Source organism: Triticum urartu, chromosome 7A (genome assembly GCF_056163025.1).
Source record: "Triticum urartu cultivar PI428250 chromosome 7A, HENAU_Tu73, whole genome shotgun sequence".
Lineage (NCBI taxonomy): Eukaryota > Viridiplantae > Streptophyta > Magnoliopsida > Poales > Poaceae > Triticum > Triticum urartu.
Window position 1 is genome coordinate 109969519 of NC_141879.1, and position 22190 is coordinate 109991708.

At 46.5% G+C, this 22190-nt stretch overlaps 2 protein-coding genes across 3 annotated transcripts; both read left to right on the forward strand.

The window, feature by feature from the left end:
* The first annotated feature begins 659 nt into the window (after window positions 1–659).
* Window positions 660–2809, forward strand: LOC125520524 (uncharacterized). Of its 2 annotated transcripts, none has more exons than XM_087536077.1 (4): window positions 660–1560; window positions 1635–2011; window positions 2092–2339; window positions 2484–2718. In XM_087536077.1, exons 1-4 carry the CDS (start codon window positions 756–758, stop codon window positions 2485–2487), a joined length of 1434 nt encoding a protein of 477 aa, XP_087392203.1. In that variant the 5' UTR covers window positions 660–755; the 3' UTR covers window positions 2488–2718. The 2 variants fall into 2 exon arrangements, with proteins under 2 accessions (XP_087392203.1, XP_048541435.2); XM_048685478.2 differs by having other exon boundaries at window positions 661–1560; window positions 2092–2356; window positions 2484–2809.
* Window positions 2810–14118: 11309 nt separating this feature from the next.
* LOC125524365 (uncharacterized) lies at window positions 14119–16031 on the forward strand. The gene is made up of 2 exons (XM_087535016.1): window positions 14119–15279; window positions 15350–16031. Exons 1-2 carry the CDS (start codon window positions 14125–14127, stop codon window positions 15911–15913), a joined length of 1719 nt encoding a protein of 572 aa, XP_087391142.1. The 5' UTR covers window positions 14119–14124; the 3' UTR covers window positions 15914–16031.
* The last annotated feature ends 6159 nt before the right edge of the window (window positions 16032–22190 follow it).

Below are 22190 nucleotides of genomic sequence, written 5' to 3' on the forward strand. Positions count from 1 at the left end.
CGCAATGAGTCGTAAATTTTAGTTTCTCATTCTCTTCCTTTTTTTCTTGAATTTTTCCGTTTCTCATTCCCTACCTTATAATCTCTGTTGTTACTTGTGAGGAACTATAAGCTTTAGGGACTGGCTAGTCCTCACTCGACTGAAAATAATTTTTGGGTCAATCACTTGGTTTTAAGCCGTTAGATACCAAATGAATGGCTAGATCGCTTTCTTTATTCTCCCGCCCAACCTTCTTCCTCGAAACCGCCCCACATACCACCGGTCTCCGTCGCCCGTCTTCCCCTCAGCCGCCGCCCCGACCATCCCTCTAACCTCGACAGTGAGTAGATTTTTTCGGCAAACCTGACCCCTCCCCTCTCCCCCTAATATAGACACCGGGCGAGCCTGACATCTAAGATAGACGCCGGGCAAGCCTGGCACCCTAAGGCAGAAACTGGGTGAGTCTGCCGCCCTAAGATAGACACCCGGTGAGCCTACCAGGACCCAGGGGGCTTCTCCGGCGAGCCGATGGCCGCTCCTTCCTCCGGCTGCTGCTTTCTTCATGTGAAAAATCGACTGACCCAAATATTATTCCTAGGTAATTGGAAATTTTATATAGAAACGCCTCATAAAACACCTAGAAACATCCCGGGAAAAATAAAGACCAACCACCAAAGTCCAAAAGAGTCATTGCACTTTGTACGCACATTTCCATCTTTCCGCTGCGCACCGCCCCTGCCACACGACGACAGGACTGAGTGCAGGTGACGCGCGCGATGCCTTCCTCCTCCGTCGACCCGGACAACGGCGTCGCCACCGCCGCCGAGATCGACGACGCCGAAGCTGTGCTGCCGTCGAGGCCCACCGGCGACGAGCGCCTCGTGTCCTCCCTGCGCACGCAGGCAGACGTCGACAACCTCCGCAAGAAGCACGGCATCCCGAGCGTGTACGCCGCGCGCCCCGCCGGCGACGACCGCCGCGCCTGCACGCGGCCGCCGCCGGGGTCCATCTGCGTCTACGCGCACGCCCTGGAGGCCGGGATGCGCGTCCCGCTGCCCAGCTTCTTCTGCGAGGTGCTCGTCCACTTCGGCATCGCGCCGGCCCAGCTCATGCCCAACGCGTGGCGAGCCATGGCGGGATTCCTCGCGCTCTGCAACTCCGCCGGCGTGCCGCCGTCGCTGGCCGTGTTCCGGCGCTTCTTCCTGCTCTCCATCGTCAACAAGAAGCACAAAGGCTGGTACTGTTTCCGAGCCAGGGACAGCTCCGGCGCCGGCTTGCGCTTCACGGGGATGCCAGGGACACCCATGGACTGGAAGAAATTGTTTTTCTTCCTCTCCTCGCCGGAGCCGTGGCCTTGCCCCGTGGAGTGGGGCGAGCCGTCCATGAGCTCCTTCGTAAATCCGGCCCTCACCAGCGAGGAAAATAAATCCGCGGCGAAGCTATTGCGCGCTTACGGCGGCGCCTCCGTTGATATCAAGACATGTCTGTGCGATGGCAACCGTGCGGCCATCGCCATGATCCCCGCCGCATCTCCGACGCCGCCTTCTTCTACTACTACTAGTGTCAATTTCAGTTCCAAAGGTAACTGAACATCGAATTCCCTCTGATTCCCCTGTTTATTTCGAGCGCTCATCTTGCTGTTGAGTGCTATCTAGGTATGGATCCCTCCGTCTACGACATGATGAGGACTATGCTCGCGGAGAAGGCGGCCGCGCAAGCGTCGGCGTCGGCGAGGAAGGCGAAAGCCGAGCCGGGCAGCAACGCGCCAGCGCCGCCTCCTTTGTGCGGGAAGAAGAGGGGCCTGGAAGAAGCCAACGGCGAGGACAGTTCAGCTCATTCTTTGCTGAACACGCCGTTGTCCGGCATGTGTTCGTCGCCGCCGGGCTTCCCCAGCAGGCACGACGGAGACGCCACGGGCTGGGGGGCTGCACGGGAGCTGCTGCAGGGCGCCGTGGCGCCGCTGCAGGAGCGCGCGTTCGCGGCGAAGGAGCCCTCCGACGTCGTGAGGTCAAGCTACGCTGCGATTCTGCGGGTATGTCTTGCCGGCAAATGCAACGGCGAATTATTCATCGGGCTGCCCGGAGTCCAATCGACCGCACTGACTGTTTGCAGGCGGCGAACTACGCGTCGTACTCCCTGGGCTACGCGCTGGAGCTGGAGAAGAAGCTGGCGGCGCGGGACGCGGAGGTCGCGGCGCTGCGGGAGCAGCTGGAGGCGGCGAAGGCGGAGCTCGCCGCAGTGCAGCGCGCGGCAGAAGCCGACGCAGAACGGGGGAAGGCAAACGCGGAGCTCGCCGCCGAGCAGCATGTCCTGGGGCCCGAGGAGCGCGCGCGGCGGCGGGCGGAGCACGCGCTGGAGGGGTACGAGCGCTGGCGAGGTAGTAGGAGAGCGGCGCCGAGGACATGGGGCGCGCTCCGGCCGCCTGATTAGCTCGTTGATTGATTTATTTTTTTCTCTAACGTTGCCGACGCATTTCGTGCTCACGTTCACCTGATGATGGCCAGATGACTCGTCGGCGCATGTCACGGCCTCCGGTGCTCCGACTACCTCGACTGCACCCACCCAGCAGATGATCCACGCCAATGGCCGGCACAGGAGAGCATGTGCATCCACCAAGTATGACAAGAAGCAGTGGGTTCTGTAGCCAGGATGAGTAGAGCCGGTGGATGAACTCAACTGAATACTAGAGAACTCTGATATTTTTCAATCTCTGTCGATTTTCAGTCCAAAGTTTCACTACGTCTAACTGTTTCTTGCTTATCACTACTCCTACCACATACACTCCTTCCTTTCCGGTTTATAAGACTTATCTCAAAATTTTAGTTTTTCCATTTTATAAGACTCAATTTGATTGTTTCACATCACATGTTCAGATTCCAATGTGCATTAAATTATTGCATGCAAGAATTAAGAGAAAATTGATCGATGCATGTACTTTATGCATGCATGCATTGCAATTAATGAATTCATAAACATAATTTTTTGAGGAAAACAAACGCATTAATTAGGTGATTTTGCAAACTACAAAAAGTATTCGACCACTCATCATCTACCTCGTTGGAGAGATTTTTGAATTAAGTCCTATAAATCGGAAAGGAGGGGGTACTTTTTTTTTCTTTACAAAAGGAAGATAATCACCAGCCTCTTGTTGATTGATGCACACAGACTTAGATGAAGAGTTTGAAATTTTACAAATGACCCAACAAAACGGCATGGCAACTACCCGTATGCTATAATACACCTAGTTTCCTAGCACCGGCCGTAACCCATATAGGTTGACCTCGTGCACCCATATAGGTTGACCTCGTGCACGACATGCTGGAGTAGAATAGGCGGCAGGCCGACGGCACACTCTTGTGCCGAATTTATTGCGAAGTTTGTGTCATATTTTCTTCGTTTTTATTTACTATATATATCAGGTTTGACTGAAGACAAATTTCGTAAACTTTAACCAAGTTATAGAAAACAATATAAATAATTACCATAAAAAATATGTATGATGCCAAAGTAAAATAATCTAATGGTATTGATTTGTTAATGTATATGTCAATTTGCTTATAATTTTTATCAAAGTTTATAAAGCTAGACTTTGACCAAAACTAACACGTGGATTATATAAAGACCGAGGGAGTGCAAAGAAAAGAACAGCTCGCCAGCCACCGGCTACACAACAGGGATTTACCATGCCCACACTTGTGTAGCACAAATACTACTGCTAGATTGTCACCAAACCGGTTGAACATAGCAAGCTCGTGCTACTGTTCCCAGTGTCTGCATCAGAGACCAGAGAATCTTCCAAAGTATCACTTATATGGAACCTTTTTATCCTCGCTGTAATTCTATTTAAGGCATGGTCTACTATTTTTATTTTGTGTTCATTCATGAAAAATATTGTCAAACTTTTCTAAATTTTCAAGCATAGTTAAAGTTTTTAACTTCACTTTAATTTTTGTTTTTCTTTATTTTGTTTGATCATTTTAGTTCAAAGGGACGAGTCAGCCTAATTGAGCCCAAGTACAAAATAAAACCTTACACAAGATAACATTTCACTTGTTTATAGAGAGGACTACACTCAGATGATATCCAGTTTTTTTTACACAAAGAGTATTTGACTAGTTTTTTTTTTCAGGATAGAGTATTTTTCTGAGAGGTAAACCAAACTTTATTGACTGGTGTTTCGGCTTATACAGAAATAACATAGGGATCATGGGGTACACCCAGCCACAAGTGGCGCCTTGCCCCTATGGAAGTACAAAATTTAACTAAATTATGAGCATCAACATTCATCTGTCGGACTTCAAAGATAAAATCACATCTGGTAAACTCTCTAGATTGGGCCTAGATCCTTGAGAATAGAGTGTTATACTAGTTGATTTGGCGAATCTTATTTGCGGTGGAGCGAGGTGGACCGGCCCATTTCTGGGTATTTTTCTCCGCGGGGAGGGGGTACTTTTGTACGGCTCATTTTTCTTCTTCTAGTTTTGTTTGTTCTTCACTCGAACATGTTTTGTGTTCTTTTCTAAGTGGTTTTTTGTTCGGTATTTTTTTTGTTTCGAACAATTCAAAACCAAATTATTTATTCTGTTCTTTTCCAAGAAAATGTTCATGTTTTCAAAAAAGTTAGAAATTAGTTAAATGTTAAATTTTGTTCAGAAATTCAAAACTCTTACATTTAAAAATATGTTCCACAATTTCAATAAAAATGTTCGCACTTTTCAGTTATTTAAATATTTGTTCAAAATTGTCTGGAATTTCAAACAATACTCAATATGTATTATAAAATTATTTATCATTTATTTTCAATATGTATTTATAAAATGTTCATAATATACTTACAAAAATGTTCACCATATATTAGAAAAATCTTCATGTAAACTAAAGAAATGTTGGCAAGATTGTTCGAAATGTTTAAAAATAGTTTGAAGAACTCAAAATTGGCTGAAATTTTTCAAAAATGTTCTTGCTCCGAAAATTCCGCATTTTAATATGTGAAACCAACTAAAGAGGCTGAAAAAATTCGCTACAGGACGCTGCTACGTACAGTGTTATCTCACTGTTGGACCAGCCCAATTAGGATGACTTGTGCGAAAGCTCAACTATTGGACGCCAAAGGGCGTCAAATAGGAGCACTCAGTTGATTTGTGGACTGCTGCTTCGAATTTGCTGATACTGACACCTTAGGGCTCGTCTGATTTGTAGGATTTGCAGACGATTTTTTGTAGGATTTGGATCTTCTGGAAACTTTCCTGCGATGTTGTTCGAACAATATTGTGTTCCATAGTTCAGTTTCACAGGAAAAACAAAACGAGGTCAAACTTCATGGAAAATTCCTGGCGGGAAGAAAACGCGTGTGTGCGCGCGCCGGTGCCTCGCTCATGAGTTCCAGTGGTTTTCCTGTATAACAAGCAAATAGCAGTTGTGTGAGAATTCCTCTGTTTTGCAATCCGTGGGATTTCACTGGACATGGCATCCTATTCCTCTAGTTTTCATGTCCCTACACTTCACCAATACTGCATATCAAACGAGGCCTTAGACGGCAAGGTAAATATTATGGTAAATCATTCAAGTATGTAGATCAGCCATATCAAAATCAATCATCACTAGATGATATTTATAATTATATTTTTTTGCAACTACTAATGGCTTAAAATATCAGTAAGAGTCAAAAAAAATAACTTTCAAACTATATGTTTAAAATCCTTTAGTGGTGATAAAGTGAAGATTATGCTATAGATGAGGACACGTTTTTAGCAAATAAAGTAAACATAGAGAATTGGGGTAAGACATCAAGGAATCAAGTTTTCCACCACACTTGTTCGAGCTTGATTGACAAGGGAGACTGTGAAGGAGCAATCTTTTAGCCACAAATGCAAAGCAATCCCGGACGTCACACCAGCGAAGCTCCGTACATCTCATTTGCCACTTTTTTGATATGTCTTGCTGCCAGCATCATTTTGTTTTCCTCCTTTATCTGCAAAATAGCCCAACTTGTTATCTAGTGACATGCTTATTTTTTATCAGCGCAATTGGATCACTAATCGTTTTCTTTTCAAACACAACATCATTTCTACATCTTCAAATGGCACAAAAGATAGCAGAAATGCCAATCGGTGCCAATTTTTTTCGCTATTCCTGAAAAAGCTTTTTAACCAATGACCATTTTTTTGCTATCGAATTTGGTACTTGAGTCATTGACCGAACTTGACCGGTGCCGCAAGAGTTCAGATGGCAACCCGCGGCAACGTTTGCAACTAAATCGGCGCCTCCTTCATTTCAGTAGTTTGGGTGATCTAAAGTAATCTGCCCGAGAAGTCGGGAGCATTGATAAAAAGTGAAATAATTGCTGAGTGTGCGAATGTATAACACAAAAAATATGATCATCTGATATTTACTCTGTTTCATTTTCATCCCCCCCCCCCCCCCCCCTCCCTAAAAAAATATTTATTTTCATTTTCTCTTAATGCAGAGAGATGCCTATGGCTTTTGTATGCCCCCTGCACGCCCAGTCGCTCCTGTTTCAGAGCCAGAGAAAAGTCCATTGTCGTTTTTCCCACTCCGAAAATCTTGTGTCGTTTGGTTGGCCCACGGCTGCTTTCTTCTCTTTTGTTTTCGCTCTCTCGCCAGTTTCATGCCTAGTACAGTACTAGCAGGAGCAGCGTATCACTGGATCAACAGCAAACCAACCAATGCTCAAAAAAAAAAAACAGCAAACCAACCAATCTTTTGCTTCGGCTGCTCGCTCTGTCTACCTGACACTGCCCACGCTAGGACAAATGTAGGCGCTTTTGTATGCGGTGAAAAATGACAAAACTGGCCCTTTGGTCAAAATTCAGCACAAAATGACCTTGTTTTAATAATATTTCACGAAATGGCTGACGCCCGCATCTGGAGCGCCATGGTAAACAACATGATCCCCTGATCAAAGGCGTTATACGAGTCGCCGATGACTTGCCATGTTGGCAGGGCATGGCCCCATAGCGCCCCAGGCCAGGGCGCCATGGTCAGCAGCATGACGCCCCTGCCCAGGGCGCCAGGCTCCTCTGTTCCCCATCACAAACCCTCTCTTTTCCCCTTCTCCACCCCAGCCGCCCCACTCATGACCCTCCCTAATGCCCATAAAATTTCGTGGACCGGAGCTCCAAATCAGTGATTTATCCTCCCCTTCGACCCCTCAAGGTATTCTCCATCATTCTTCCTGTATTCATTGGTTGAAATTCCGCATTGTGGCGATTTGGGGAAACCCTAGGTCATCCAATTTTGCTATTTTTGTTGATGCATTTTGGTGTTTATGATTGTAGATGGCGAGGACCGTGAATGTGCATCATGTGGACTTTGTTTCCTTTGAGAAGGAAGACGCGGAGTATGGTGACCCAAAAAAAAAAGCCGGTGGTGATGGTATTTCCCACAAGTCCTAGCCTTGAGGAGGTTGTGGTTGATCTTCAAAGAAGGTTGAATTGGATGGAAGAAAGTGATGGAGCAGACTTAATCGGAAGGTATAATATTGGTTATGGACAACATATTCGTTGGAACATAATGCCTCTTGACTCCGAGTTTCATTGGAAAGCATATAAGAAGAGTGTGTTAACCCAAAGTATACATATTGATATGTAATCATTTAAATTTAACTCAAATACAATTCAATAATATTAGACAACTACTAATGGACTCTGTTTTCTTTCAGAGACCATGAGCAACGAGTAGCTGGCTAGTACAAGTGTGACTTGACGGCCGTTTTAAAGAATGTTCTGCAATGGTGGTTATCGTGTTGGTTGGGTAAAAAAACAAAAAGCTTTTGTCAGATTTATCTTTGCTTCTCTGCAAGGCTGCAACCAATGAACCAAAGGCAGTTCTGTTCATTCAAACAAGAAGAAGACCAACTTCTCTGCAAGATTGCACCATGCTTTCTTTTCGGTCTCACCAACTCAACTCATGCGTGGGGAGGCAGGAGAAAGCTAGGGATCGGGAGATAAAAAAGAAGGAATCGATGAGGCAGCGCACGATGGCGTAGCTCCTGCCATTGCCTCTTTTTTTTGCGGGTGAGCTCTTGGCCTTGCCTGTGTGACGAATGTATGCTGGACAGTGATTATTTATTTTTATTATTTTTGAGCTGCCAATGGTTATTTATGCTAACCACTCTAGCAAGTCAATTCATGGTATAATTTATTGACATTTTTTCGATAGATCGTACCATTGCTTGCAACCATTACCATTTAAAATGCCGATAAATATTTTGGACGCAAGTTTTAATGCCAAATGAGGGCTTACTTTTGTTGAACTATGATATTAGCGATGCTGCTGATAAAATATTTATCATATATCGGAGAGTGGGGTCTGGAAGATGAAATTTGAGGTTATGTCAGAAATTACTCTTTCGTAGGTGACTGGGAAATAACCGTTTCTGTTTCTAAATCACCACTAATAATCATCTGATGTAAACAGGAGATTCATACGAGTGTAGAATTGGATTTATTTTTTCTAGAACATGAACCAAATTGATCATCCCTGCAAAAAGAAGAACCAAATTGATGAAAATACCTTGAACATACGTCCACAAATTTTGACTGGGAAATAAAACATTTTAATTGATTGAGCTACCGTTACTCTGTATTAATATAAGGGTTCAATGTTTCAAAATTTTGGGATACTGCTTGAGTTGCTCTCTGAAATACTACATGCACTAACCTTAATTTTCCCAATGGATTTGTCGGAACTGGTTGCGTCCGCGGGAAATACCTAATGGTTCCTGGGTACATTTTTTTTGATATAGGACTTTTCGTTGAATAGATATATCGAGGTGATACAATCATATTGAAAGAAAGCCCGGCCTCTGCATAGCTAGATGCACACAGCCAAAAAGTCCAGAGCATCCTAAAAATAAGTTTTTGGGTACATATGTACCCTATATGGGGTTTTATTTTTAATAGTTAAACAAAAAGTCAAAATAGTTAAGAAACTATTTTTAGAATAAAGTTGACTTACTTGCGCACTAGTATACACATTTTCAAAAAAAGAAAACTATTTTGACTTCACAGCGAAAAAGACAAAATTTATTTGCTATTATAGGTCACTATTCATACTATTTTGACCCGAAATTTGTCTTTTTTGAAAAGAAGTCAAAGAGGAATTTTATGTTTTTGTCACTTTTCTCACTAGTGAAAGATCGTGGATGTCGCCTAGAGGGGGAGGGGGGTGAATAGGCGTTTTAAAATAATTACGGTTTAGGCTTGAACAAATGCGGAATAAACTTAGCGGTTAATTTGCCAAGCACAAAACCTAAAACAACTAGGCTCACATATGTGCACCAACAACTTATGCTAAGAAAGATAAGCAACTATGTGATAGCAAGATATATGACAAGAAACAATATGGCTATCACAAAGTAAAGTGCATAAGTAAAGGGCTCGGGTAAGAGATAACCGAGGCACGAGGAGACGACGATGTATCCCGAAGTTCACACCCTTGCGTATGCTAATCTCCGTTTGGAGCGGTGTGGAGGCACAATGCTCCCCAAGAAGCCACTAGGGCCACCGTAATCTCCTCACGCTCTCGCACAATGCAAGATGCCGTGATTCCACTAAGGGACCCTTGAGGGCAGTCACCGAACCCGTACAAATGGCAACCCTTGGGGGCGGTCACCGAACCTGTACACTTTGGCAACCCTTGGGGGCGGTCACCGTTACCCGTCAAATTGCTCGGGGCGATCTCCATAACCTAATTGGAGACCCCGACGCTTGCCCGGAGCTTTGCACCACAATGATTGAGCTTCGAACACCAACAACCATCTAGGGCGCCCAAGCACCCAAGAGGAACAAGCTCAAGGGTACCAAGCACCCAAGAGTAATAAGCTTCTCAACTTGTAACTTCCACGTATCACGTGGAGAACTCAAATCGATGCACCAAATGCAATGGCAAGGGCACACGGAGTGCCCAAGTCCTTCTCTCTCAAATCCCACCGAAGCAACTAATGCTAGGGAGGAAAATGAGAGGAAGAACAAGAAAGAGAACACTAAGAACTCCAAGATCTAGATCCAAGGGGTTCCCCTCACATAGAGGAGAAAGTGATTAGTGGAAATGTGGATCTAGATCTCCTCTCTCTTTTTCCTCAAAAATTAGCAAGAATCCATGGAGAGATTGAGAGTTAGCAAGCTCGAAGAAGGTCAACAATGGGGAAGAACACGAGCTCAAAGGATAAGGTTCAATGGGGAAAAAGACCCCCTTTTATAGGAGGGGGAAAATCCAACCGTTATGTGCTCAGCCCGCACACGAGCGATACTACCGCTCCATGAGCGGTACTACCGCTCAGGCGGAAGAAACAGGGAAAAGGAGCAACAAAACATGAACCTTGGGGCGGTAGTACCGTAGGAGACAGCGGTACTACCGCTGGGTTAGGCAGTACTACCGCACCCTTCGGCGGTACTGCCGCGCAGAACGAAGGGTAAAGGGAAAGAGGGAATCGGGCGGTACTACCGCGGAGGAAGGGCGGTACTGCCGCTAAGGAGCGGTACTGCCGCACTACTGCCGCAGCGAGGTACCGCACAATCCGACACAGGAAAAGACCCCTCGAATCGACGCGGTAGGGACCTGATAAGCCAACGGTAGTACTGCTACGGAGTCACCGCCGGTACTACCGCTGCGGAGCGGTACTGCCACTTGTGTCTCCTCAACGGTACTACCGCTGGGTACCACGGTACTACCGCTGGGACGCTGACAAAAACCACACTCAAAAAAACCAGAACTGCCATAACTTCTGCATATGACCTTCGAATTGAGCAAACTCAAGCTTATTGGAAACAAGACGACAAGTAGCATCAAAACAGCGACTGGTTATAGTAAGAAGAGGCAGGAGAGGTATGCCTAACAAAAAGAGGAGTGAAACCTCCAACCGAGAAGAACCGACAAAACCTCCAACATCGAAAACATCATAGAAGATGCAAGCGAACTCCGTTTTCGATGAACTCAAGCTTGTCAACAAGATGACCGTAAGCTCTAAGACTCACAAAGAGAACCAAACAAGAACCAAGAAAGATGATGCAAGGATGCAATAGTTTGAGCTCTCAACGAACGATACGATCAAGCTACTCATTGAGAGCCCCCCTTGATAGTATGGCAATCGATCCTATAACCCGGTCTCCCAACTACCATCATGAGACCGGTAAAATAGAAAACCTATCAAGGGCAAACCTTTGCCTTGCACATGGTCCACTTGAGCTAAATGATGACGATCTTGACTCCCTCAAGTTGGACCACCTTTCTTGATTGTGTTGGTTCGATGAAGACTAGTTGATTGATCCCCCATACTCCACTATGGGTGAGCCTTTCTTCCGCACATCTTCATAAGTTCATTGTCACCACAATGGACGGCAAGCTTCAAGCATTTGATCTCTTCGTGATGCTCCACTTGAACTTGCACCGCAACCTTTCTTGATTGTGTTGAGTCGATGAAGACTAGTTGATTGCTCCCCCATACTTTACTATGGGCGAGCTACTTTTCCGCACATCTTCACCAGTCCATTGTCACCACAAAGGACAACAAGCTTCAAGCATTTGATCTCTTCGTGGTGCTCCACTTGAACTTGCACACCGCAACCTAACCCCACAAAGAACCCTCACGAAGACCATGGGTTAGTACACAAATCGTAATTGACAATGCTTACCATACCATGGGATCACTTGATCCCTCTCGGTACATCTTCTATGCTTTGTGGGTTGATCATCTTGATTCACTCTTTAACTTAGTCTTGATCAACCTCTCACAAGGCCAATCTTTAGGTAATTCCTTGAATAGCACCTTGGTCGAAACAAACTCTTCTTGAAACCAACACATGTACTCCAAGAAAAGTCTATGGACAAAACCTTCAAATATAACTCAAGGCAACCATTAGTCCATAGAGATTGTCATCAATTACCAAAACCAAACATGGGGCAACCGCATGTTCTATCAACTAGTACAATAGAAGGTCAAGTTTTTATCTAAAATATTTTTAGAAATTTTTGACTTTTTGTTGAATTACTAAATTATTTTGGAATATAGGGTACATATGTACCCAGGAACCAAAAGTTCCCCTCCTTGCGTCCGCACCCTATTTTGAGAACATATATATACATCCCAAAGTTTCAATTTTTTTTTGAAAAACTCATGGATGTGTCACATGTTATAACATAAAGCTTCTTGCCAGAAGTTTCACAAAACCATTCGTACATGTAGGTGATTATAAACATGCTTAAAAAACAAAACAATAGTATGACATGCACACACTATTTTTGCATGTATGTTTACAAGGCTTGAAATCTTTATTGCATGTTGTCAAACCGGCCACCGTACGTGTTGTTCTCAGTCTTGCCACCTCTCATTCTTGGCCCATTCATCAACTTGATATCAAGAACGCCTTCTAACATGGTGAGCTTGGCGAGACGGTTTATTGCACGCAGCCTACTGGATTCATCGACACCTCTCACCCCAACCATGTTTGCCTCGAAACAAGCTCCTCGCACTTGGTTCTTGAGGTTCAAATCCTTCATTCTTTCTTTACGGTTTATTTATTCCAAATGTGACACATCCCTCTTTATTTATGGACATGGCTCATCCATTGCATATCTCCTACTCTATGTAGATGACATTATTCTTACTGCTAACAATTCAGTCACACTAAGTTCCATCATCACATCTCTATGCTCCGAGTTTGCCATGTCTGACCTTGGTGATATACATCACTTTCTCGGTGTTAATGTTATTCGCTCTCCCACCGGCTTGTTTGTATCCCAACAGCAGTACGCACTCGAGATATTGGACCGCGCCAACATGGTTCACCGCAACCCGATTCCCACCCCGTGGATACTAAATCCAAACTTTCCTCCATGGATGGCGATCCCGTATCCGGTCCTACTCTTTATAGGAGTCTTACTTGGGCCCTACATATCGTACCATCACTCGACCGGACATATCATATGTTGTCCAGGGCCAGTTCTTTTGGGCGATTCTACCAGAATCACCCCCCTCCCCAGCTTCTCCCAGAATCACTACTCCATATATTTTTTACAATCCTAGCTAATTAGACCTTAACTAGATAGGATTGTAAAAAAATATGGAGTGACAATTCTGGGAGAAGCTGGGGAGGGGGGTGATTCTGGGAGAATCGCCGAAAAGAACTGGCCCCCAGCAGGCTTGCCTATTTATGCATGACCCTCGTACCTTCCATCTACAGCTCGTCAAAAGAATCCTACACTATGTAAGGGCACCTCGCACTTTGGGCTTCAACTTTACAAGTCCACGTCCTCTGATCTCGTGGCCTATTCTGACGCTGATTGGGCCGGATGCCCCGACACCAGGAAGTCCACATCCGGCTTTTGTGTTTTTCTTGGGTCTAATCTCATCTCCTGGCCCTCAAAAGACAACCCACTATATCACGATCGAGCGCAGAAGCGGAATACAAGGTCGTTGCGAATTGCGTTGCAGAAACTGCGTCGGTGCGCCAACTACTTCAGGAACTCCATCGCCCTCCAGCGCGCGCCATGATTGTCTAATGTGATAATATCAGCGCCACCTACCTCTCCCCCAATCCGTTTCAACACCAGTGCAAGAAGCATGTCGAAATCGACCTCCACTTTGTGCGGGTCGTGTCGCCTTGGGAGAGGCAAGAGTTCTGCATGTACCCTCTGGATTGCAATTTGCTTTTTTTTGAACATCAGTACAAACACAAGCGCTCATATGCACGCGCATACACTCATCCTACCCATATGAGCACCTTCGAAAGACTGAGCCGACATATCATCTTGTGATTTACGAAGTCACCGTAGGCACCTCGTCGTCGACGGGAACGTCTCCTCCCACTGAATGCGCATCGCCGGAAATCCTAAAATAAATGCGAGCATCAGAATTTGAAACCTGATGGGCTGGGATACCACTGTCCCTTAACCATCCAACCGCGGATTGCAATTTTCTGATGTGTTCACTTAAGGATTGGGGCATAGTATATGTGTAACTGTAACAGCACTGCATGTATCTGTTGTAACTTCCTCCTCTTCTTTAGCCACCTCTCCATGTCAAAGGGCCTGCGTGCCTCTGATCACGGGAGTAGTTACTGCTATGAATAACATAGTAGTGTGCACAGATCTCTCTTCTAGCTAGCACGACCACCAACTCGCACCATGCCTTCCGTCGACCCGGAACATGGCGAGGTCACCACAGAAGAAATCCTCGCCCCCGACGCTGCCATGCCAACGAGAGGCACGGGCGCCGAGGGCTTCGCCTCCTTCCTGCGCACCCAGGGCGAGGTCGACGCGCTCTGCGACAAGTACGGCGTGCCCAAGGATCAGTACACCGCGCGCCCCGCCGACGACCTGCGCGCGAACTCACGGCCGCCACCGGGTGCCATCTGCGTGTACGCGCGCGCACTGGAGGCCGGCATGCGCGTCCCGCTGGACGGCTTCTTCCGCGACGTCCTCGCCCACTTCGGCATCGCGCCGGCGCAGCTCACGCCCAACGGGTGGCGCGTCATGGAGGGCTTCCTGGAGCTCTGCCGCTCTGCCGACGTGCCTCCGTCGCTCGCGGTGTTCCGGCGCTTCTTCCACCTCTCCGTCTACGACCGAAAGCACAGGAAAGGGTGGTACTTTTTCGTGTCCAGGGGGGGCAGCTCGGGCCTGCGCTTCACGGGGATGCCCAACCGGAATTCCAAATCCATCGTGGGCTGGAAACACGACTTCTTCTTCCTCTCGTCGCCGGCGCCGTGGCATTGCGCGGTGGACTGGGGCGAGCCGCCCAGGCGCTCCTTCGGAATCCCGGCGCTCACCGTTGAGGAAAACGAATCGGCGGTGAAGCTGCTGGCTGCTCACGGTGGCGCCGCTGTTGATCTCAGGGACCTGCTCCCTGCTACGTGCCCATGGCAGCGCCGCTATCCCTGCAAAACCAACCTTGCTGGCGCCATGATAACCGCAGCATCCCCGCCGCCGCCGCCTTCTACAACTCGTACTACTTCCTGTTCGAAAGGTATGGATCCCTCTGTCCACGACATGATGAAGATTATGCCGGCGGGGAAGGCGGCCGCGTCGGCGTCGGCGAAGAAGAGGACCTGGGAGGAAGCCAACGGCGTGGAGGAGGTTCCGCCTCTTTCAGTTCTGCCCTCAGTGCACTCGCCACCGCCACAGCACTTCCCCAGCAGGCACCATGGACACACCACAGACTGGGAGGTTGCACGGGAGCTGCTGCAGGGCGCCACCGAGCCGCAGCTGGAGCGCGTGTTCGCGGCGAACGAGCCATCAGATGCCATGGGAAGTCGGGCTGGCATCGACGCAGCGATTCGTCAGGTATTGCCAGCGAATACCATGGGAAATCGTTACATTGACGCAGCCCAATCGATCTTATTGTTGTGTTCAGCATGCGAACTATGAGCTGGAGCTGGAGAAGAAGCTGGTGGCCAGGGAGCGCGAGGCCGCGGCGCTGCGGAAGCAGTTGGAGGAGTCGAAGAACGAGCTCGCCGTGGTAAAGAGAGCGGCGGACGCGGAGCGGGAGAAGGCTAAGTCCGAGCTGGTGAAGACGAAGGCCGAGCTCGCCGCGTCTCTGGCGGATGTGGTGAAGATGAAGGGCGAGCTCACCGCGGCAGAGGCCGAGGCGGTGAGGACGAAGGCCGAACTAGCCGCGGCCGAGGCGGAGAAGGTGAAGACGAATGCCGAACTGGCTGCCGCGAAGCGAGCCACCGAGACGGCGGTGGCCAAGGCGAACGCCGAACTCGCCGCGGCGAACCGGGCCGTGCAGGCGGAGCTGGTGAAGGCGAAGGCCAAGCTCGCCGCTGCGGAGAAGGAGCTGGACAGCGCCAAGGCGGCGGCCGCGGCGCAGGAGCTTCTTGCCTCCGAGGAGAAGGTGCGGCGGCGCGCGGAGCTCGCGCTGGAGGGGTACGAGCGCTGGCGAGGCCGTCATACTCCGGCTGGTCGTGCCGCTTGAATAGCTCGTCGATCGTGGAGGGGAACTTTTGGTTCCTGGGTACATATGTACCTTATATGCGAAAAAAATTCAGTAATTCAATAAAAAGTCAAAAAATTCTAAAAGTATTTTTGATAAAAACTTGACCTTTCATTGTATTAGTGAGAAAAGTGGCAAAAACATAAAATTCCTCTTTGACTTCTTTTCAAAAACACAAATTTCCGGTCATAATAGCATGAATAGTGACCTATAATAGCAAATATTTTTTGTCTTTTTCGCTGTGAAGTCAACATAGTTTTCTTTTGAAAAAAGTCCATTTTACTCCCCTGAATAAAGTGGGTGGTTCACTTTACCCCCTGATCTTTATTTCTGTTCCCTTAACCCCCTCAGCAAACCCAAATCGGACCGAAAACCCCCCAGGCTGGTTTCTATCCACCCACTGTTGACGTGGCGCAGTCAACAGCGGTATTGACCCTAGTGGCCCCCACTTGTCAGGTACCCTCCTTAAAAAATAGTCCCTGTAATTTCACAAAGATACCCTCCTTCAAAAATGAAAAAAGAAATCAGCTCCTGCCCCCGTCGGCTGCCTCCTCGCCTGTCCTCCATAGAGGTGGCAGCGGCGCCTGTGCTCGTACAGGGCCACTCCACGGAGTAGAGCAGCAGGCTGGACTCGCCGGCAGGGAGCAGGGACGGCGGACGGGTCAAAGTGCGCGCCGACGAGGAGCAGGGACGGCGGACGGGTCGAAGTGCGCGCCGACGAGGAGCAGGGACGGCGGACGGGTCGAAGTGCACACCGGCGGCACACCGTTGACCAGGTCGTCACAACGCACGAACGTGAAGCCTTCCGCGGCTGCTGCTCCCACCCGTGCGCGGCCGGTGCTCGCGCTCGTCGAGGCCGGCGCCTCCGTTGCTTGCTCCCGGCGTCGCCGTTGCTCCCGCCCGTCGCGCCCGCCACCACTGCTGCTCCTGCCCGCAAGCAAGTGTCCGGCTCCCGCGGCAGCTTGGCCGCAGCCGGCCCTCTAGCGGCGGCTGCTGCTCCGACGCCCGCGCCAATGCTTCTCCGGTGGGGAAGCAGGCCCTCCGGTACCCATGGCACGTCCGGAGAGGAGAGACGAGGAGGGAAGGGCTTGATTGCTTTTTAGATTTTTGGAGAAGGGTGTCCGTGTAAAATCCTTTATCTAACAAGTGGGACCCACAAGGGTCAATACCGTCGTTGACTGCGCCACATCAGCACTGGGGGGAGAGAAACCAGCCTGGGGGGTTTTCGGTCCGGTTTGGGTTTGTTGAGGTTGGTAAGGGAACATAAATAAAGATTAGGGGGTAAAGTGAACCACCCACTTTATTCAGGGGAGTAAAATGGACTTTTTTCTTTTCTTTTTTATGAAAATTGTGTATACTAGTGCGCAGGTAAGTCAACTTTATTCTAAAAATAGTTTCTTAATTATTTTGACTTTTTGTTTAACTATTAAAAATAAATCCTCATATAGGGTATATATGTACCCAGGAACCATGGGGTATTTCCCGTCGATCGTTTACTTTTCGGAATCTATAACTCCCGAACCTAAAACGTTTTAGAATCTCCGAACGCCTTTGCTGCCGTTAGTTTCCATGCACGAATCTCAGCGCTGAATTCTATTCATGCGAAAGCGTTCGGACATTTAGGAATTCGTCCCGAACGAGGCCAGCCCCCGAGACAGCCTAATCTCCTACAGTTCTCCTCTCCACCCACTCAATAGCTCCCTCCTCTCCCTCCCCCGCATCCGCCATGCGCATCATCGACGAGGAGCTCCGCAGCCTGGCGACGGCCAAGGAGAGCGGCAGGCCCTGTGGCGGCGACCACACGGCGAGGAGCTCCACAGCTTGGCGGCGGCCACAAGGAGCGGCAGGTCCTGCGGGACGACCGCGCGTTGAGGAGCTCCGCAGCCCGGCGCCGGCCACGAGGAGCGACTTCGGCGGCGATCGCGGTGCGAGGAGCTTCGCAGCTCGCCGGTCCTTGGCGGAAGGAGCACGGCAGGCCCCTGGCGGTGGTCCTCGATGCGGTGGTGGTGGCTGACGAGATTCGGCACCGCGCCCGACGTCAGCGGTGGCGAGGGAGAAGGATGGAGGTGGAGGCTACGATGGAGACGAGGTCTATGGTGAGGTGCGGTGGACGCTGACCATGGGATGGTCTCGAGGTGGCGGCGGTGGCGGCCGAGTTCCGGGATGGCGCGCCCGGTGTTAGCGACGGCGGAGGTACTTGCAACGTTGGAGGGCAATGGTGTTGCTGCTCGCCTGCTCGAGGGGTAGGCCGATGTGAACGGCGCATGTTGGAGGTGCCTGACGAGGCAGCGGTTGTTGGACTTGGAATTGACGTGAGTGGAGTGGCAACAACAGTTGTCCATCTTGGAGGTATGATTTTTTCAGCAGATGGCAAGATCTTCTGGACAAAAACAGACACAGTGCAGGCAACAATCTTATTGTATCTTCTCCCTAGCCTTTTTTCCAGTCAAACTGAAGGCTATACACATCTGCATTAACAGCAACCATGTTTCAGTCAACTGAATGCTCATCAAGTATGGCGAATCTTAATTTGCAGCATGCACATTTTACTTTGTTGTCATGGCAAATATACCTACATTTTGCCATGCAATTTTAACCATCTATTTTTGTCATGTCAAAATTTACTTTATTTTTGCCATGGCAAAACTTTACCTACATTGCCATGACAAATTTATATTAACATACATGGCAATTTTTTCTCTACTTTGCCGTGTCAATTTTTACTTTATTTTGCCATGGCAAAATATTACCTTCATTTGTCATGGCAAATTTAATCTAACATATATGGCAAATTTTACTCCAATTGCTCATGGCAAATACACCTTTTTTGGACCATGCCAAATTTACTTTATCTAACCATGCCAAATTACCTGTATTATTGCCATAGCAAAACAAAGAAGAGAAAAAAAATTGCCATGTCAATTTTACTTCATTTTGCCATGACAAAACTTTACCTTCAACAGGAGCATTAGGAGGCTCACGTCAACCTAAGTATTAGCCACTTGGGTTGGTTCAACAGGAGCATTAGGAGGCTCAAAAACATGGCAAACTTGCCATGGCAACTCTGCCATGTTCGAGAACATGGAAAAGTTATAGATATTCAAAACATGGCAACTTAGCATGTTTCAAAAACATGGCAACTTTGCCATGTTCAAAAACATGCAAAGTTATAGATGTGCAGAAACATGGCAACTTAGCATGTTTCAAAAACATGGCAAACTTAAGATGTTTTTGGCAAATCGTACATGGCAATTGTAGTTCACAGGGCATGGCAAAAATACTTTTATTCACGGCCAAAAGTGGGATTTTTCTATGTTTTTCTTGCCATGGCAACTTTACTTTTTAATGACATGGCAAATTTTACTCTAGTTTTTTGACATGGCAAATTTATTGTATAGAGCATGGCAATTTTTTATTTAAATATGATGGCAAATTGACATTTCCAGAACATGAATTTTTTAATATGTAACATGGCAAATATACTTGTGTAGCCATGGCAACTTTTAATTTATTTCAATGGCAAAATTACTCCATTTTTTCCATAGTCAAATTTAATCCATTTTTGCCATGATATACTTTTTAATAACATGGCAAATTTTACTTTCTTTTTGCCATGTCAAATTTACTGTAAAGAGCATGGCAATTTTTAATTTAAATATGGTGGCAAATTTACAATTTTCGGAACTTGGCAAATTTTACTATGTACATGGTAAATATACTTGTGTTTCCATGGGAATTTTTAATTTTTTCCATGACAAAAATACTTTTATTTACATACATGGCAAATTTTATTTTAATTTGCCATGGCAAATTTTCCTGCTTTTTACATTGTGTATTTGAAAGATGGTAAAGTTAAGAAATTTTCGATCGATTGATATGACATTGCTCAGAATTTTTTTATACACACCCAATGGCAATTTTTTGTAGAAATCTTTTTTCTTCTATCCTATATGTCCATTTTTTTTTTGTTTTTTCTATTTTGTCATAATTTCATGGCATACTTTCCACACTCAGTTGTAATGAAGTGTGTATGAACATTATGGCAAATCATGTAAATATAAGTACCCTTTTTTCATGATTATATGGTAGTTTTGTTCATTAGAGCATGGCAACTTTTTTAGCGTAGTATGGATTTTCTAGATTATTTTCTAGGAGAGTTTTCTTGGTCCAGTGCATTTTTAGGCCTCTTTTTGTTTCTATCTATTTTTTGGGAGACGCAGTAGCAGTTTGTGGGCCAACAGAAAATGCAACTCTTTGTTTTTTTAATTCTTCAATTCATTGGCGTTTTTGGGCCTGTCCGTTGGAGCCATTGGGCTGACCCGCTGAAGGCGAGCGGTAGGTCGTTCGCGAGGGATGGAGATCGTAACGAACAAAATTGTTCGTTCGGTCCTCTCTCCCGATCGAACAAAACGTTCGGTCTGATCCCTCCCCTCCCCGAACATTCGGATGTTATCGTGGTCCTTATATTTTTGGAAATCACATTGCTCGTCGATCGTTTTCGGACATGGATTTTTCCTAACTCTATGCGCGCGTAACTCGAATCGCTGCTGCTCATCAAGCATGGTGCCCAATCGATGAGGCCCACCACTCTATCAGCCATGCAATGCATGGTACAGCCCTTTATATTCTTTGTCACAAGGGCTGCATTGATGACGTTCTGAGGAGGCAATACTGAAGTAGAATTCTTTTGAGATAATATCACTGGAAGTCATATAACTTGCGCTCAATGTTCAGTTTGGTTACAAAATTTGTAAAATACAGAATTGTGGTCACATAACTTGTCATCTTGTGCGAATACGGTCACTTTGTCCATATCGGGACGTATCCCGTGCTTATATGGCATGCCAGCTGGGCTGTGGCCCACTGTCAACGAATGAAAAAAATTGATGCAACATGCCCGCGCATCTTTTTGCAGAAACAACCCTCACTCTATATTTGAACACACAAAAGACCCCATCAGCACGTATGGATCCGAACAAGTGAGAAATAAAAAGGCAATAGGTGGGGATTCGAACTCAAGACTTTCCATATACGTAAACACTAGAGAACCACCACAATAAAGACAATTCCATGGTTACAAAGAGATACATTTGCTTTTAGACTGGTTCCGTTTTACCAGGTTCGGCCACAAATATACGTTTACGAAAAAACTATTTTTGCCAGAAACTGTCAATTGTAATTCAAATTATAAAACGCTTCAAAAGGTATAATGTTTAAACCAAAATGTAACAAACTTGTTCTTGAGCAAGATCCTTTTTTCCGATTTTTTTTTGGAAGGGGCTGCAAAATCCGGTTTTTGAAATATCTCAGCAATCCCGGGTTTTTTTGCCCGAAATTTTGAATTCATTTTTAGTGTCTAAATATGTTTAGTTTAAAAGTCAGCCTGACTCGTTTCTTATAGAAAGTCATGAATCCAATTCATTGTTGCGGCACTGAGAGCAATATTTTAACTAACACAATTTTTTTAAATGAGCATGAATAATACATTTTTTCCAAAAAGAGGGTCTGATATAGTATGCCTATCTAAGGATTTAAGTTACGTCCATGTATTTTTAGACTAGCTTCTCTTGTTTAAATTCAAAAATTTCGGCCTTTAACAATTTTTCTCTTAATAGAAATTCATTCCAAAAAATTTGGATACGAGTAGTCGTCATTATTGCAAAAATAGAAAATTCAGTGTCTCTCTTTATGAACACAAATAGTTGCTTGGTGCAGTGGTTAGCTCACGCGCACCCATGTTCAAGGTAGATCAACTCCGCCAGGCACCTTTTCTAGAAAAATTATCCACGTGCGGGTGAAGAACCCATGGTTGACCGACGGACAGGCGGGCCCTGCATAGATTACCCTAACATGTTGTTAGTGTCCCACTGACTTCTGGCCCCAATCCTAAATTATCCAGTTAGACTCTAACCTTAACCAGTTAGTGGCATTTGGGCCCATTTATCTGATTGACCAAGAAAAGTTGACAGCGTTGACCACAATCCTATTGCACCTGTCATTCACTTGAGGCTTATATGTGTATAATTAAATATTTATTAGTCGATGGCCTCCTTTAAAAAAAATTAGTAGTGCACTTCTAAGGTCGACATGCGCTGGTGAGGTGGATTTACATGCCAGTGTATTATTAGGTGGTAGTGGGTTCAAAACCATCGGCTGGAGGCTTTTTTATTTTATTTGAGGAACTTTGAGGGTAATTAAATATCAAGGGGCTTATATGTAAAAATGCATTACGCTAACATGCGTGCCACGCGGGCGGCGG

What these genes read in the sequence shown, in the direction of transcription:
- LOC125520524 (XM_048685478.2), top strand. Translation starts at nt 756, where the DNA reads ATGCCTTCCTCCTCCGTCGACCCGGACAACGGCGTCGCCACCGCCGCC. An exon ending in GCTACGCTGCGATTCTGCGG is followed by an intron (nt 2,012 to 2,091) that starts GTATGTCTTGCC and finishes GACTGTTTGCAG; the next exon opens with GCGGCGAACTACGCGTCGTA. An exon ending in GGGGTACGAGCGCTGGCGAG is followed by an intron (nt 2,357 to 2,483) that starts GTAGTAGGAGAG and finishes GATGATGGCCAG; the next exon opens with ATGACTCGTCGGCGCATGTC.
- LOC125524365 (XM_087535016.1), top strand. Translation starts at nt 14,125, where the DNA reads ATGCCTTCCGTCGACCCGGAACATGGCGAGGTCACCACAGAAGAAATC. An exon ending in TCGACGCAGCGATTCGTCAG is followed by an intron (nt 15,280 to 15,349) that starts GTATTGCCAGCG and finishes TGTTGTGTTCAG; the next exon opens with CATGCGAACTATGAGCTGGA.